The sequence below is a fragment of the Leuresthes tenuis genome, unplaced genomic scaffold (assembly GCF_036924035.1).
Source record: "Leuresthes tenuis unplaced genomic scaffold, fLeuTen1.0.hap1 SCAF_3, whole genome shotgun sequence".
In the NCBI taxonomy this organism is placed as follows: Eukaryota; Metazoa; Chordata; class Actinopteri; order Atheriniformes; family Atherinopsidae; genus Leuresthes; species Leuresthes tenuis.
This window is the reverse complement of record NW_027325357.1, coordinates 7,649,949-7,668,007: the sequence shown is the minus strand read 5'-3', so window position 1 is coordinate 7,668,007 and position 18,059 is coordinate 7,649,949. Positions and strand designations below refer to the sequence as shown.

Below are 18,059 nucleotides of genomic sequence, written 5' to 3'. Positions count from 1 at the left end.
GCATGAGGGAAGAGGAAATTCATTGTTTTATGGATAAGTGACTGCTCAGCAGTGAGTGAATAATGTTCGCTGATGCCACTGCCTTTACACAGTGTTGAACTGTTTATTTTGGCATCAGCATGTGACCTCTGCGATGAATGTTGTGTCTTTCGTAGACTTTAGTTGAAGAGATGTTGTGAATTTGTCATTCAAAGTATTTATTTCTGTTGCGTAGGATGGGTGGGGTTGACCGCATCAGCCAAGAAGTTTCAGAAACAGAAAAACTGACTTTCAAACTTTGGTGTATGTGTTTGATTATGGAAGCATACTGTCCTGACCTAAAAAATGCATGAATGGACAACTCTTTGTAGTCAGAAAGAATTTTAATGCTTGTGTTCTTTTACTGCCACCCTACTGTTCATTTATCTTTTCTGTTGTCACACAGTCATGTCTTATGTCATCAAATAATTTTGTGATAGCGTTACGTTATTACCAGTTACTGATTGAGAGCTGCCGGGATGTTTTTCTATAAAGATACACACACTGACAGATATGAATATAGACAGTTAGATGAGTTATGAAAGACTGTTTATAGCCTGTGGTAACATAAGCCTGACATCTGTTTCTGTGCTTCACAGTGACATCCTTAGTGTTGGTGTGACGTTAGCAGGCCATCAAAAGAAGATTCTCAACAGCGTCCAGATGATGCGGGCACAGATGAACCAGATCCAATCAGTGGAGGTTTGACCCTGCCAAGAGGAGTAGAGGGGAAATAATGGTGGTTAGGATGCAGGGCTCTGGGCGCGGAGGAAGAAGTGGATGTTTTTTTTTTGTTTTTTTTGTTGTTTTTTTTCCCCGCGTGACAGTGTGTCTGGTCTTCCGACCAGGCTACCATCCAGACCCCGTTCCCCTCTCCAGTTCTCTGTCCCCTCCTCCCTCCTTGCCCTGACTCTCCCTTCCAAGCTTGGGATCAGCTGTGGGGAACTGTGGCAACACGAGTTCAAGTGATGAAGAATCCAGGTGGCCCACAGCAAAACCCACCCTTAGAGCCAGAAGTATGGGAGGTTAGAAGTGACCAGCAACTAATTTTTCAATCTTCCACCAACTTTCATTTGATGTTGAACATTTATCATTATTATTATTTTCTTTTTTTGATTTGTTTGTTCTAATAATTTTGTAAAGAATTTTTTAAAGAAAAAAAGAAAAAGCTGGTAAGGAAAGGAGTTTATATCTAAATTTATAGATGATATAAGGTTGTACACTAGATGAACTGAGTAGGAAGGCTACCCTTTAAAAGGGCCAAAAAAAAGAAAAAAAAGAGGAAAGAAGGAAGAGTTGCGGAGACCATCCTCAGCTAGGTGTGGATATTATCTTTGTTTTTAATTTTGGACATCATGAAACACTGAACTCTTTGGACTTCTTTAAGGCAAACTTTAGAGAAAACTGGTACAACCCGGCACACACAGCCAGCTGATGCCACCGGTAACATGATGAATTAAAAAAACATGAAATGGACAACTTGTGATTAAGACTGATGTCAAAACCACATTCAATCATACTGACAATTCATGCATTGAAATCAACTCTAAAGAAAGGGAAAAACATGTTTTCCTCACTGCAAGAAATTTTCAATATTGTTGGACTATTTGTGATGACGATTTCCCTCTCACCATGCTTCCTCTCACTGAACATAGATTTTTTTTAAACATTTTATTTCTTTCACCGTGAAATTTTCACAGCCTGCCAAATAGAACTCTTCCCATTCACACACCAGTCTTGATCCTGTACTGTACATATCAGATGCACTTGACCTGCCATAACATGAAAGTTATTATAGGTGATCAGTTCAGGAGCAGAAAAGCTGACTACAGGGAGGATTTAAGTCATTGTCTCCATTAGCTGCTTTCATTAGCTTGTGAAGATAAAGTGTGTGTGAGAAACAGTCAACTTGGCTTCCAACAGAGATTCTCACAAAAAGCAACAGTTTCTACTCTTTACATGAGATCCACCATAGATACTGAAGTCCTGTTACAGTATCCTCGCTCATGTTGTTCATCTCCAGTGCCGGTCTGTGCATACATGCACATGTTAGACACACAGAAATACCACATCCGCAAAGATGCAGTTGGTCCCGAAGTGTCAGAGCTTGTGTTTGATAGCATGCTGAATGAGTGGTTAATTTCACAGTGCTTTGATTTGCTGCAATTACTAGAACTCTGTTTGGTTATAGCTTGGATGTGACACACTTACAGTATATTCAGTATTCTTCCAGTTTTCCTTTTGAAAAGACATTTTATGTTTATTGTGTTTCGACACCACACACAGTTGTTTTACCCTCACAGACACACACTCATAAATAGAATTTACAATCAGACATTTGTCGAACAAAAAGGTAAAACGTGTGTTATATTATTGCAATTTCTGTATGGATGTTATTGAATTGTTAATATTCCTTAAAGATTATTTTCTGCACTGAGTCTAATGGCTGACTCCAGCAAACACTCTGGATCTTCCATCAATGCTTTGAATTTATTTTTGAAAGAGAAATCATGTTGGTGCACAAACCGTGTAGATAAACAGCATTACCTTGTAAAATGTCTTGGTTTCATTTTGTAGACAGTATGTATGCATTTATTGTATGGTTTCTTGTGAACAATGCTGTCTCATGAGTACAGAACTGTCAGTCATTGTGTCTGTTGTTGCCAGCATCCTGTTGTAAGGGTTATTGGGAGGAGGGGGTACAGAGTTTATGGCAATGTGGGGATTCCCAAGAGATGCTGAATCAGGCAGGGGTTTACGCACACGAACAATAAATGATGCAATGCAGAGCTCCCACTGGGTTGTACTCCGAGACCTGACAGCCAGACATGGATGTCCAGCTGTGATCCATCGTTTAGATGTGTCTGGTCACAGCAGGGCGGCTGCACCCCAATCACAGCCGCTCTGTCCAGGCACCGATTCAGTCTCTGTCCTCCTGATCACTCACATAACTGTCGGCCACCTGTCTGCCACTTCCAATGATCTCTGTGTAGTCGGCTTTCGCCAGTTGTCCGGTTTCGTCTCAGCGCGTTTGAAAGAATCAGCAGCAGCAGCAGCAGGCGTATTGACGCTCGATAGCAGTTGTGTCAATTCTTGTCACGATGCTGCGTGTCACTGAGATTCATCCAGACCAGACAACACTTCCATGTTTGCTTGTACCAAATCCTCAGATGCTGACCTGAGTTTTCAAGGTTGTCACTACAGACAGCTTTAGCACCAAAGCCCTGGTGAAAGAAAGTGAAAAGCCTCAGCAACTGCACCACTTTAATACCACCTTTCATTATTCCTGGTTGTCCATAGAATTTAAGGCCAAGAGTGGAGGGATTGATTTTTAGTTCTTTTTCTGCTCCACAATCCTCTGCTCGGTTACTCCTTGGTGCAGTATGACACATCAGAGCAAATATTTCCCTGGAAGCTTTTCATAACGTACAGTATGAAATTGGAGGAGGAAAATCATGAGCTGTGAAGTCATAGCCAAGAAGCAAGACAGAGGCAACGCTGTGACCTGAATGTCACCAACGTTTTTAGTTTGAACCGAACTTTAGTTCATCTTGTCTTTTCATTTCTCAGTACTTAACAGTTCATCAGTTTTATTTAGTGAGGCGGCATGTCTTCTCATGGTACGGCAAATACTTCTTCGTCAGAAAAAGCACTTAATGCGCAAGAAATTACTCTCAAGTATGCACAAGGCTGGTGAGGTTTTTTTTTTTTGCTCCAGCCCCATTATAGCTCATTCAGATGCTTGTCCATGGATGCTGCCAAGACTCTGAGTTATTAATCAAGCAATTATCCTTGACATTTGCTTCAAGGAACTGCTTTAAACAGGGTGGGCAGACATTGTAAGAGCAGAGTAGTGCTGAAGTGGATTTCACGTTGCACACTGTCTCTATTCCCTTGCTGAAAAGAGTACTTGCTGTTTGCTGTTTTTTAATTTTCCATTGAATCTCAAGGAGTTTGAAAAATCTTTAGTTTGATTGTGGAGTGTTTGGAAGCATTGCATGAAGTGTTTACTTACATTTTATGACTCTCAATACACAAAAGCGAGGTATTGTAGCCTTCAAGGATGAGCAATGATCAACGGGCCCACATCTTTTAGTTAAGTTATTCAACTTTTAGTATTGAAAAATATCTAGAAAATAAGTTACTTATTCATCTTTTACACTACTATGGTAGGCATATTTCTTAAAGGATTTCACTAATTATTTCTTTTTTCCCCTGTGAAATTAAACTGAATATTTCATTTAAATGACAGTTTTGTCTATAACTGGGCTGAATATTGCTGTTCAAAAGTGCAGTTGGACATATCAGATTTTTTGGCCGCTGGAACAGTTGTTGATTTGTATATAAGAAAGTTATTTAGGTGCTTTGTTTCATTCACTTATTCCCCCTTCAAAGCAGTGGATTGTTGCTACTGACTTTCCACAGATGGTATGTATTATTTAACTTACAAGATGTTTAAGTGTAAAACTTTACAACAACAAAAATATGCCAACTGCACATGTAGACTCCAGCTTTCCTTGTTAAATAGCATTTTACAGTTTTTCTCAAATGCAGTGCGGTGGAGACGCCGGTGATGGTTTTAGACATTTGCCAGCTGCATTTTTCAGCAAAACAATACATTCTCTTTTTACTTCTGTGATTCAGAGTAAAGCTACTCAGCCCTTCCACACCGTGTGCCAATTTTTGAAGGACGGAGGAAAACCGTTAAGTGTCAGAGTTACAGTTACATGATAGTGTGCATAAACACGAGCTGTGCCAGGCTGTACCCACTGGGCTGCGTTTGAACACCACTTAACTACATCAGGGTCAGAGCAAGAAGTCTGCCTCCTGTTGTGGTGAAAAGAAAATGGCTCCTGTTTAATGGGTGCAGGTTGAAGCACCAGAGCGCCCTCTACTGATGTAGCGCTTTGGAGTGAGATTTTCAGTTAGTCTGTGAATGCTGTAGCAGGCAGGTCTCCAGTGTTTTGGGCACTTCAGCAAGCTGCTGATGGACAAACACCGGCTGCTGCTTAGAGTAAGCCTGGGTATTTCCCTCTGCTGGAAAAACATTTGTACCACGACAACAACCTGGCACTTGTGTTCTGTATGACCCTGTGTTCCCCTCTGTTTTCCCCATCCTGCTTCTATACCCACCCCCACCCACCCCCTCCATCACTACCACTCTGGCTCTTGGTTAGTGCAGGCAGGGGATGTCTGTGTTCCCCTGGTCTGTTAAAGCCCACATAATAGACCAGTGCCAGTTCAGACCACTGTGACTGATGTGGGAGATCCTGTATTTCTGTATAAATGTATATTGACTGTAACCCTGTGAATGATGTAACAATTTCATTATTTGTAATATTGTCATTGGTTTATTTTCTAAAAATGGAAAGCCCAACTTGACTCTCCTCAATAAAAAATAAGATCTGTTATAAAAACAACAAAAAAAGAGTAGTTCATTGTTATTAACTCTATTTTTCATGATAGTATAATTTGTGGTTTAAATTTTACAATCGTGTGAGATATGGCAAATTCGAGAAAAGCTTTTGCTTATTTTTGATGCAAAACAAATAATGGGTGGTTATGAGAGTTCACATCGTAGACAAAGAAACAAAACGTGCTTCCTTATGGCTATCTGGCGTTTACAAGGGGCACTTGCAATGTTTTTTCTTACTTTGCAAATAAATAGGGGGAAAGAAATAAAGAAAATGGAAAAAGTAGAATTTAATTTAATTTGAATAAAGACAGTAACGCCAATACTGATGACTGGAGTGTATTTATTAAGAAAAATTAACAGTATCAATTGTTTGTTAAAATTACACTATATTTCAAATTAAAATCCATATCCCAAATATAACCCAAATATTTGGCCATAAAAATACTATTTCAATTGAATTTTTTAGAAATGTCTCTAGAAAAATTTGCAGTACAACAATTGAGAATCAAAAGGCAAGCCCGACTGCTTTCCGTCTCTGTAAACAGAAGATTGTAATCCATACGGCATACTGAAAGGCATCTAACTGCTGAAGACAAATGGCAAGATGGTGAGATAAAACTACCTAAAACTGAAGGTAAAACTCATCTTTTATCCCTAGAGTTAAATCTGAATGAAAATTCCAGGTTTTATACAGTGACATCTTGGTAATGTAGTCATTCCAGATAATGAAGCATCCAGACATGATGCACAACAACGATTCAACAGAATTCCTGCTGAAGCAAAACTGTTCTTAATTCTTTTATTTAGTAAAATCAGTGTGATATAAACAATTTTGGGTTTTAATATTTAGATTAATTTAATTAAGCAATCATTTATCAGATTCATGACATGGACATTGCAAAGCTGACATGTATTTAATTATTTAGAGCTATGAACTGCAAATAATAAAGCACAATTTCCTCAACAGACAGGTTAGAATGTAGTTTATATTAATTATGTTATATTTATAGCATCTACTGTGCCACATACACAGCTCAAGCAACAAAATAAATAAAAACAGTAAATTTATATCTTATTCAAAACCATGGCAGCAAAGAAACTTCCAAAAATACACCATGCAAAAAAAGGAAAAAATATATAATCAAATAAAAAAATTAATAGTAATAATATTTTAAAAAACAAGAAAGAACAGGTAAAATGGCCAAGTATATAGATAGAAGGAACTTGAAAAAAATATATATTTAGAAATGATATCAAGAGAGGAAATAAAGACTCTGTTACACATAATACAGAGTTAAAAACAATACAAAGAAAATAAATTAATGTAATTATAAATGTATAAAAAATAAGACAGAGATAAATTGCAGACAAAAATGAAAGAAAATAGGACCAACAAATGCAATAAATCAGAGTAAATTAAATTACATTAAAAAGCAAGAATGCAAGGATTCAATTACAGAAATGAAGAAATTTAGAATAATAAAAGATAATGAATTAATTTACACAGAAAAGTGACCATTTACAGATAAAACTTCATATAATATAGAAATAACAGAAAATAGTGAAAATAATGTATTTAAATATTATGGTTTAAGTATGTTAAAACAAAATACGATATCTTAACACTTTACAGTAAAACGTCTAAAGAACGTTGTTTTATTTGTAGTTATTCCATAATTGTGCGCATGCGCGTTAGCTGCAAGCTACCTGCTGCAAAATTAATTTCCCCCTCAGGGGATTAATAAAGTATTTTCTGATTCTGATTATTTTTTTAAAAAGCCCATCTCTCACATATCGTTGGATTGATTTTTCTACAACTGAGGAGCATAGCTGAAAAAATGCTGCACCTCCAGTTTTTCTTGTGTGAGCAGAAAAGCCAGCCGAGCACGATCAGAGGGCTCATAAGGGGATGCGAGGCAGCAGGGAGTCTGATGTGGGCCGCTTCTAAACTGTTAAGTGCCAAGAAGTGAAGGGACTTTAAAATGTAGCAACAGAAGCATGGATTTGCTGCAACATCTCAATTTATGGTTGAACCAATAAATAGTTAATTTTTCAGTATCCTCCTGTGTTCAGAATAGATACAACAATGCATACAAGATTTGTAACCTGTAGTTTGCTTTCAGAGGTCAAAAGAGCTCTAAGAACACATTTATTTATTAGTTTTGACAGTCATCGAAGGGGTCAGCCAAATTAACTACATGTATTAATTAAAAACTTTCCATTATTTATGCATATATAAGTTATACTGGCTTTGAGGAGTGGAATGCAGTAAGCTTGATGTGGGGTCAGAAAGAATGTAAAAAAATAGATAGAGAAATAGATAAAGACCTAATAAAATGACATTGTGATTTATTTTAGCTCACACTGAGACTTGTAAAATGTACTCAATAAACAATTCAAACTCTTGCAATTTAAACATTACAAAAAAAAATCTTTTTTTCTCTGCAGTGCATCATGAAAACACTGTACTTTAATGCTTTCATTTCCACAAATGCCATGTTACGTACACATCCAAAAAGACTTACCAAATAGCAGCAGCAAGCAGAGAGATAATTTTTTAGGTCAAATTAAACAGAGGAGTTACCATCACTTCTCTCAGTGTACTCCCAGAGCCAGACTACTGCACATTGCTGTATGGTTTTATGTCAGAACTGATTTGGCCAAGAGTGCTGCCGTCTCTCCGTGGCTCAGTTTCTAGAGTGTAGGTCAGACTCCCTTCACCCCGCTTGGAGATTTTGAAACCTCATTAGCGGCCAACGCGTGAAAGGCTAGAGACCTCTGCCTGACCCAGCAGAGAATGGCGCGTGTTAAGAGGTTTTATTCCATAAGCAGGAGATGAGGGGGGTTCAGGAGTTCAGTGGAGGGGGGACCCCAGTGGTGCGCCAAACCTTCTCTGCTGCTACCTCTCGACCACCCATACATTCCCACCACCTTCTTACACCTGGATGGCTCAGGCCTACGTCGCAGATAATGGGGACAAACAGAGAGGCTTTTAATCTGAGGATATTAATTTACAACTGGGGGAGGAAAAGAGGGAGATTACAGTGTTATGTGACTACTGGTAACGTGTTATGTAGCAACCAGACACGTCTGAAATTGTGGGTTTTTTTGTGGTCTTAACGATGATTAAGAGGGAATGAGTACACAGGGCGCACAATACAATACATTGCAGCGTCCTTGTGAGCAACTCTTCCTGCCTTTCTCTCAGCCAAGACCAGTCATGTTGACCTTTGACCTTTTCTATAGTCGATGTCATTGCTTCATTACTTTACTTTACATTTATGTGTAAATTTGGTCATAATGAGTGTATGAATTCATGAGTTACAGTTACACCCATGTTTTGTTTGGCCACACGACCTGAACCTTTGACCCTCAACATCTAATTAATAACAAGTGAACATTTGATGCCAGAGTTGAACATATAATCTCAAGGCGTCCCTGTGTTATGAGACAGATGGATGGACAGACAATGAGGAGTAATAATGCTGTCGATTCATAACAAGTGAGGCAAACACGTGATCACATTTTTATGCAGAACAAAGAAAGTTCGGTGATTGGGTGTTCATCGCCAGCAACAATCAGCCTGGTGCAGCTATATATATATATATATATATTTTTTTTTTTCTTCCGTCCATTAATTTACATTTTTACAAGTGCAGAAGATTTGCATGTTTGGTATATTCTCAACATTTTAGGGTTATTTTTGTACAAATAAAAACCTCTTTATCATTGTTATTCAAGGGAGGGCTGTAGTTTGCTTGCTGACATATTGTTAGCGTATAGTATGAAATTGGAGAAGTGAAGTCATAGCCGTGAAGCAAGAGAGAGGCAACGCTGTGACCTGAATGCCACCAATGTTTTTTATGTTTTTACCAAACTTTAGCTTATCTTGTCTTTCCATTTCTCAGTACTTAACAGTTCATCAGTTTTATTTAGTGAGGCGGCATGTCTTCTCATGGAACGGCAAATACTTCTTCATCGGGAAAAGCACAAGAAAAAAATGACTCATACATAAAAGTTTTGTGATGCAGAAGTTTAACTTTTAAAATGCTGAAAGCATTTAACCCTTTAACGTCCTCATCCACCGTTTGGTGGAGCACATTTTTCAGTGACTCTACTGTCTTATAGAAAATTTGTGAAGGTAACTTGCGTAAGCTATCTCTGCTCATTGGTTGAAGTATTTAATGCTAAAATACTGCATGTGTTATGCCAATTACTTTTTTACATGTGATACATCTCCCATCATGTGGCATTTTAACCATTTGTTGAAAAAAAACAATGTATTTTTCTTATTGCCTTAAGGAAATGAAATGCAAACAAACATTTCTATATTGATTTTTTCTTCGTGCAGACATTAAAGAGTTTAAGCCTAAGATTTTCTGTGATACACCTCTGAAAGATTTACAGTTATTTGATTAAACAAGAAATACAATAAAACATGTTTTAAGAAAATTGAGCAGGAACAGCCATTAGACTTGTTTGTTTTACATGATCAATTTTTTTCTGTTTTGATTTGACTGAGAAGCAGAGAAGTAGCTGCAGGGCATGGGTTGAAATATTAAAAAGAAAGAAAATTATAATTTTTTCATGATTCATTAAGAATCTAGCTGTATTAGAAAGTTATATAGGCTGATAAGTTGTTAATAAAGGGAGTTTGGTCCACACAAAGATATTTTTTCCAGCCGGGCAACACTGAAAGCCATCTTTACATGTGCTTTATGATTTTTGAAAGCGATAGTGATACACAGTTTAAATCACAAAAAAATGTGAAATAGCTGATACAGTTATTTTTTTTTATTGTTAGTCTAATATTTACAGAACTGTCCAAACTGTCTGCATTGCAGCAAATGTCCCCACCAACCAGGCAATTTTGGAGGCAGGAGGTCATTGCAAATTTTCCATGATGGTAGTGGTAAAATGAAAACTGTATGTGGCCACCAAGGACATTAAGGCCAATGCGAGCGAGGGAGGAAGAGTTCACAGACTCATGTTGTGTGGACAGTCCTCCAAATGGGTCAGAACTGTCACGAGTCATTTCCATCATGTTCCGCTCCCAACACATGATGGAGAGTGGAATCAGAATGAAATAAGACATAGTGGTTCCTCCAGGCACAGGGGGCATGGATCTGTTTACCACGCAACTGCCATTAATTGGTCAGAAGCTCAAAACTTCGACCCCGGGAGCCACATTTTAAAGAGAGTTATGAGATGGTGGCTAATGTAGCACGCACTGCTAAAAGACCCTTTGACTGAATTGATGAATTATTGTGTCCAAAAATGTGAACATCTGGGTTTGAGCTGCAGAGAATTACATCCTGCTCAAACTGGACTCTGGATCGGCTTAATCCAGCCCAGGAGGTACAGTAAATATGATTAAGAGGTTAATTTAGACCTTTCAAAAGGACTTCAGTTGTAAATAAAAGCTATTTTGGAATCCTGCTGCACACTGTTCTGGCTTGACAGGGAAGTTGAAACAACAATTAAGCAGAAGCTGTCACTCACGGCTTTATTTATGGTAGTTGCAAAGTTCCTAAAATCAAAACTCCAAGGAAAAAAACTTTGTGGTTCCCTTCAAGTTGCACTGCAGGTGACAAGGGTTTTTAGGCCTATGGAGCTAATCACAAAGACACAAATTTGAATTGCTGATGAATATTCATAAGTGAAACGATAATTGTGTGTCAAAATAAGATGCATGAATAAAACATGCTGAGACACAATGACATTTTTTTGGCTGCAGAGCACAAACATCAAAGCGTAGGTTTAATATTTTTGCCACAAAACTGAGAGACATGTGAACTCTCCGTGACTGCTTTTAGACTCCCTCAACCGCTTCTCTTCCTGACTCGCTTCCACTTGAGTTACACAACTCCCAGACGCCACATCACGTCGGCCAGAACCAAAGGGGATATCTTTCTCCTCTTGCAAAATTGCTCACTGGGTTTTCGGCCGAGCTTCATGTCTCCTACAAAAACTGATGGGGTGTAAACATGTAAGCACGACTGTGAGGGGGCATGGCTCAGAATGAAAAGGGGGGTGTCTGTGGGACTTTGTGGCAACATATTGTACTCCTATGTTTTATATTTAGACATTTATATAGGTGTTTTCTGTATATCATTCCATATTACTTGAAGAATATCTATATACCCTAAAAAATATGATCTAAAAAGGCAATTTTTAAACAATCATGTACAATCAACTGAGCAATTTTGCAAGCTATTTTAAAGAGACAGTGATTGCCATCTACTGGCAGATAAATGGAATCACAGTAGGCTTCTTTGTACACAACTCATCGCATAAATCAAAGTGTTGTTCAAGTCTGAATCAAACAAGATGCAGAATTGTAATATTCAGTTAAACATAAAATCAAGTTTTAATCCAACTGAAAAATACTATTGGAAATAAGGGGTGCTACATCTTCCCTGCTAAAAAAAAGGGAGAGTCATCCAGCTTGTTATTGGTGCAGCATTCAAAAATCGACATCTGTGATGAGATTGGGGTGCATTCGTGCATTTTGCACATCTGTGAAGGCATCATTGATGCTTACATATACACACAAGTTTTCAGGCAAACATATGCTGCTATCCACAAGTTTTTTCTTCCCCTTTCTTCCCCCAAGCAACTCAGTAACCAAGGGAAATTGTACCTTTCTAGAAACCACAATTTGTATGATCACAACAGGCCACCTGTACAAGCTCATAGCTTATCTTGTACAAGTACGTTCATTATAAAAGAGCAAATACATCAGATTTATGAGGTTGGACAGATGGTGATGGAATAAGTGGAAACCTGGATTCACCTTCAGTGTGAGGCCATCATTTTTCCCCAATCATGTCTTCTTTGGCCATGTTTTGTATGTTAATCTTTTAATGCTTTTGTTATTGTTCAATGTTGATAAAGTTTATGCAGCAAAACTTTGAGTACAGTTGGTAAAATAAATTAAAAAAAAAAAAAATTGGCATTCAATTCAGCTTTCCAAAATCATTATCAATATGTAATCTATATAATCCCCTCTCCTTAACACAGAATTTTTTTGTATTGTGGAAAAGAAAATGGAACAACTGTTGTCCAATTATTCATAACTATTTGCTGAGGGGACAGGAGAGTCAACAGGTTTTCATTCCATCCAATCACTAAAACCACAGATTTCAGGGATTACACATATGCTTGTGGCTGAATACGAGTGAAATCAGGCACAGGTACAGGTTTGATTTAATCAGTTTTGGTTGGCAGAATATGATGCATTCAGCCATTAAACATTCAAGTCTGAAAACACATGACTCCTGTAGTGAAAAGACAAGAAAGATGATAAATATTCAATGAAATTTTATATGAAATGCTCTATTAAAAATGGGCACTTTTCAGACTCTGAACACAGAACTAATGGCAGGACAACTTCATGGTTTCCAATGCTAATACAAAAATTGTCATGTCAGTATGTGGAAATGAAATGTCCCAAAAAATATTGCAGCACACAAATGAATGTGTTACACATCAAAGATGATTAAGATGTGGGTATACTGAATGGTCAATAAAAAAAGTAGGGGGGAGGGTGTACTGTAAGTATCTGCATAAACTCTGCTCACAAATAAATGTGGCACAATGACATATACTCCTGGTGTCTGGATTTGAATTAACATAACTGACAACAAATAAATCAAGCTTAGCTTAAGTTCAGTAAGATCTGCTCCCTCTCACACATACTCATTCTTTGGTGTACAGGATTTTCATTCGCTTCGTCACTTCCATTTTCTGACACCGTCTAACTCCCTTCATTGCCAATCTGTCGTCACCGCTCTGGTGCAATCATCTTCTTGCCTTCTACATTTTAAGCCCAAAGGTCTGATCCCGGAAATTTTTAACCTAGGCTGTCGAGCGAGCAGTCTCCTCCCCACCGCCACCTTTTCCTGATTCCAGAGAAGCCTTATCAGAAGTTTCTGCCAACTTCTATCTCTGCTCATCCACTGCCAGCATTTAGACTACGAAGGTGGTGGTGTGTCTATACTATCCCCCTCCTCTGTTCACGTTGCACATTGAATGCTTGTTCTTTAATAAATGTTGTTACAGCTCAGTCATTTGGACAGATTCAAAATGAAAGAAGATGTTGTGAAATCATTACTATTGTGCTACATGTGGAATAATCACAATGGACACGGTATACATTTAAAAAAAAAAAAAAAAAAAGTCTGAGAATGCTTACAGTATGGTAGATTTTTGCACAGAAACTTAAAGCTGTCAGAAAATGCTACTCAATGATATCATTTTTCAGTCAAGGGGCAATTCATTTGTGACAGCGAGCTTTCGCAGTCAAAAGTTATTTTGGGGATTCCCCACACAAATCTAGCACACTTTTTCTTGAAAGAAATCCAGCGGGGTGGCTATTTTACCCAAGTGCATTGTGGTTTCCCTGATGTCTCATCTGTTTATATGGAAAAGTAAGAATTAGCTAAATTCATGGAAAACACAGATACATCTGCCCTGCAGCCTTCTCAAAACAGTCGGACATTTTTCACATTCCTTCCAGAAACCATGAGAGAGACCATGTCTCTCCTGTGGCTGACCGTGTGGCTTGATTTCAAACAAAGTCTGATCTGAAAAAACACTTGGAAAGGCCAAACCTCCTCTAGTGCAATGTTTTTACAGACAGACAAAGTATTGTTATTTTTGGTGCTTAAATGTGCAGAATGCATGACTCACCATATTTAATATCAGGCCTACAGGTAGGTAAGAAGTTTTTCTTGAATCCCAAAGCATGTTGCGGCCTGCTGTGGTTTCAGTTATCATAAATTAATACTGTTTAGCCAAAAATCACAAACATACAGAGCCATAAATTCTGGTTATCAGGCTGAGTTTGATTATTAAGAGAGAAAAAAGAAAAAAAACCAAAAACATCAGGCATACCTGGGATATTTCTCTCATTACGCACAATGAAAGTCACATGAGGTCAATGAATTTCAGAACCTTTTCAAAAGTATGATCACCCCTCCCCATAAAACAAAGCCACTATACAGAAAAGCAGCATGATAATGTGTGAAAGCTTGGTGTTAAGCTGCGCTGTTGACACATTTCACCACAGGAGGGCAGTGTTTGACAGCTGACCAGTCTGAAGCCCTGGCCCACTAGATAATTTACACTTTTCCTGTATTTTCTGGTGGAATAGAGAAAATGCAAGCATTTTACCTGAGTGGTTCAAATGGATAAATTTGTAGTTTATTCACTATTTTGTCTAAGTTGATGAAATTTGTCAACAAACCAGATGGAACTGAAATTGGGCCTCAAGGAGAAGCAAGAGGCTAAGGGGACATCAGTCATAGTGTGGTAATAAATGTCAGCAGATGCAGTGATGTAATATCTTCTCTCCTGATCTCATCAGGTGGAGACAGTGACAGAATGTTTTAAGATGCAGCAGAGTGTGTCCTCAAACCTCCACAGATTACTGAGTCTTCGTGTAATCCTGGGAAGGTCATAGCTCACCTTCAATCTCCTCCCTTGTGCCTTTATATGAACCGTTATCACCACAGTTCCCCAAATGACTGATTGGAGGACATTAGTATCATGGCAGCCACACCATCCCATGTGTTCATGATTACAAATGAATGACATCAAGTGATGTGCAGGACATTATTTACTGAAAGCCAATTAAAAAAGCCTTCTAAAATATATTGCTTTGACATGAAAAAGGTCTTTGCCTGTGGACAAACCTCACTACTTATAATACATCATTTTTAAATCAAATTTAATGCTTCATCAACCTTTAATATGTAACCAGACAGAGTTGGAAGTGTATGGTTCACTCTTTGCGCTGTTTTAGTTTATTTGATGACAGACTGGCACATATCCTTTAACAATGAACTGAAATACAAACATGAAGGTAGACAGAAAATGCAGATCTTCCTCTGAGGGAACAGTCAAATATATTTTGTCCAAGCGTAACACTTCACAGTAACTCGTCTCATCCGTTGCACAATGATGATTAACAAAACCCTGATGAAACCCTGATAAACAAAATAGAAATCTTAAGAAATCTGAGACGTAGTTTTGCTCCAACCTTAAAAAAAGAAGGATCTTCCTTTGAGAAGACAGTCTAATAAACTGTTTTTATTAGAAGTTCTTGGTTTAGTTTTTTTCTTATTCTACCCTATTATTTTCATGTTCTTTTTCATGCAGTTATCTAATAAAACACCCTCACCTTTATCTATTTGATTATATAAAAAAAATTATTAAAACAATCAATACTTCTGTTGTGCTGAATCCCACCCGTCAGGCACTACAAAAAAAACATTTTTTACTTTTCTAAAGTGTTTCTGTTTGAGTCTATCTGTGTCACCTGTCAGGGTAGAATGACAGTTGAGTTGAAGGGGTGAGAAGGGAAGTGGAGGATGATGGTTTGAACTGCTTTGACTAACACAGGCACAGGGAGACGTTTCACGGTTGCCGTCTGCTCTACCTTCACTCTGCTGCAGCCTCCATATCTACGCTTCAATCCATCTCACGCTCAGATGTCTCAATGCCCCCTACTCAGTAATGTTGACACACACATAACAAACACACGTGTTTGCAGAGTTATGACATGCTGACATTTGCCAGGCAGGAGGGTGTTGTGCATGATAAGGTGGGGAGGCATGAGTGATTGCAAATCTCCTTGCTGTGGCTCCCTTTGAGACATCCATTAGATTGGAAGAGAACTGATGGGGACATTTCTCTCTCAACTGAGTTTTTTCCTTATTGAGTTTCAAATCACGGGTAGTTTTAGAGGAGGGGTCAGTAGGGGTTAGACATTTCATGTCCCGTTATGTTGTTGCGTCTCAGGTGCTGTATAACTTGTCTCCTAATGAGGCTCTCTGCTGCGTCCCTTCCTGTCTCGTGTCCTTTGTATCCTGTCCCGTTGCTGTAAACTTTGTCCTGACATTTTCTGTCACACCAAGTGTTTCTGCATTAATAATAAGGAGTTTTGTCAATAGCTATCATTGCTTTTCATGTCTCGATGGCAAAAATATACCATTGTAAACTTGCTTGTGCTAAAACAACCCTGTCTCACGTCTTATGTGAAACAGCAATGTAAAATTAGTTTATTGATTAGTTTCTGCAGGCAAAGTTTTCATCATTTTCCCATACGACAGCACATGAAAAATAATTCTATAGATTAACAGTGTCACAGCATTTTGTGAAATAGTCAATTATGGATTTTTTCATAACATTTAGTTTGTGAAAAGGTCCAAATTTCTGTCTAAGGAGCCTTTGGGTAGCCCATTGGAAAAGGATTGAGTCCCATCCTTCAGTGCCTTCAGTTACCTTCCTTGTAATTTCATCCTCAGATTATAATTTACTTGGCAAAGATTATGAAAACATGGTTAAGTATGAGGAAAGCATTATGGCTTGCATTAAAACTGTAATGTAAACTATCAAAAGATCAATTTTCTGGATTACTGATTACTGTTGAGTCCAGCCCTCTTGGCTAAAGACATAAAATGTGTACAAATTAGACAGATGTCCATAGAAAATGCTAAATTGATGTCATAAATCAGTTTGTTTGGACATCAGATTGTAATCTTACTTGCTCTGAGGCCATATTTTGAATTCGAACTTCAAGATAATGATTCTATGCTCAAACTTTTAATCCTCATAAGTAAATGTAAAATAAAAGTGAAAAAGAAAATAAAAGTTAAATATTAAAGCAGATCTTTATCAGATCTATCCATGAAGGGACTCATAAAACCAACCATTCAAGATTCCATAAAATAAACACTCTCGGTGTGTTTCTGTCACCCTGCACAACGAGAAGAATCGCATCGGAAAATTAGGATGGAAACGCCATAAATCGAAATAAAATCCCCTGATTCGCACAAATGAAAATACGCTCGCTAGGGCCGGGTTTTGGTTGATTCTAAAGGGATGGAAACAGCTTTGTTCGGATCAAGTCTGACATGGCATTTCACCCCGACTGCTTCCGGTGTTTTCGCGTCATTCACAAGACAACAAACCTGTTGGTCTGGGCCCCTTCTGGGAGTCTAATGAACTCCTTCATTATCTTGGCTTGTAAGGCCCGGCATACTGCATAGAGGGAACGATGGACGCTGGTCTTGCTAACACCGAAAACCTCACCCACCACTCGATATTCGGCGCATGAGGCCAATTTGTACATCTCTTTGTTGGGATAGGGCGCCGTCCCGGCCATGGGAGAGGGGCAACTAACTCCTGTCACACAGATTTTCAAAGGTGGCCTTTGACAAACAGAAATGGGTCAGCCAAAGCTTGGGGGTGAAATGCTGACCCACACTACACTCCAGAAGTCCTGCTGACGCCTTCTTTCCCACACATAAGGGCGTCTGCGGAGACGGAGAAGGGCATTTAATAGCACATCTTGTCGCATTCTCCTCATGACAGCCCCGCCAGGACTAACTGGACTGACAGCTCCAATACCAGTCGCCCGATTCTTAATAAAGATTCAAGTCCTCTCTCCATGATGATAAACTCCTTGTCGGGAAGCCGGTAGAGCGTTTACAGGTTGGTTGTCATGCCAACCTGCGGAACCCTCAGTTTTCACCAAAGTCCGTTCTTTTGTTGGAAACACACATCATTCGCATTTCTTTTAATGCGCATTTCCCAGTGATTCGAATCACGTTTGGAA

The 18,059-nt window shown here is 38.5% G+C and overlaps 1 protein-coding gene across 2 annotated transcripts in view; it reads left to right on the top strand.

Moving 5' to 3' along the window:
• The window catches only part of ephb2b (eph receptor B2b), a 112,674-nt gene extending 107,228 nt beyond the window's left edge, over positions 1–5,446 (top strand). For both annotated transcript variants that reach the window (XM_072381612.1, XM_072381611.1), the window contains exon 16: positions 618–5,446. In XM_072381612.1, the coding sequence (XP_072237713.1) occupies positions 618–726 (109 nt within the window). In that variant the 3' untranslated portion in view covers positions 727–5,446. The remainder of the gene's footprint in view (positions 1–617) is intronic.
• The last annotated feature ends 12,613 nt before the right edge of the window (positions 5,447–18,059 follow it).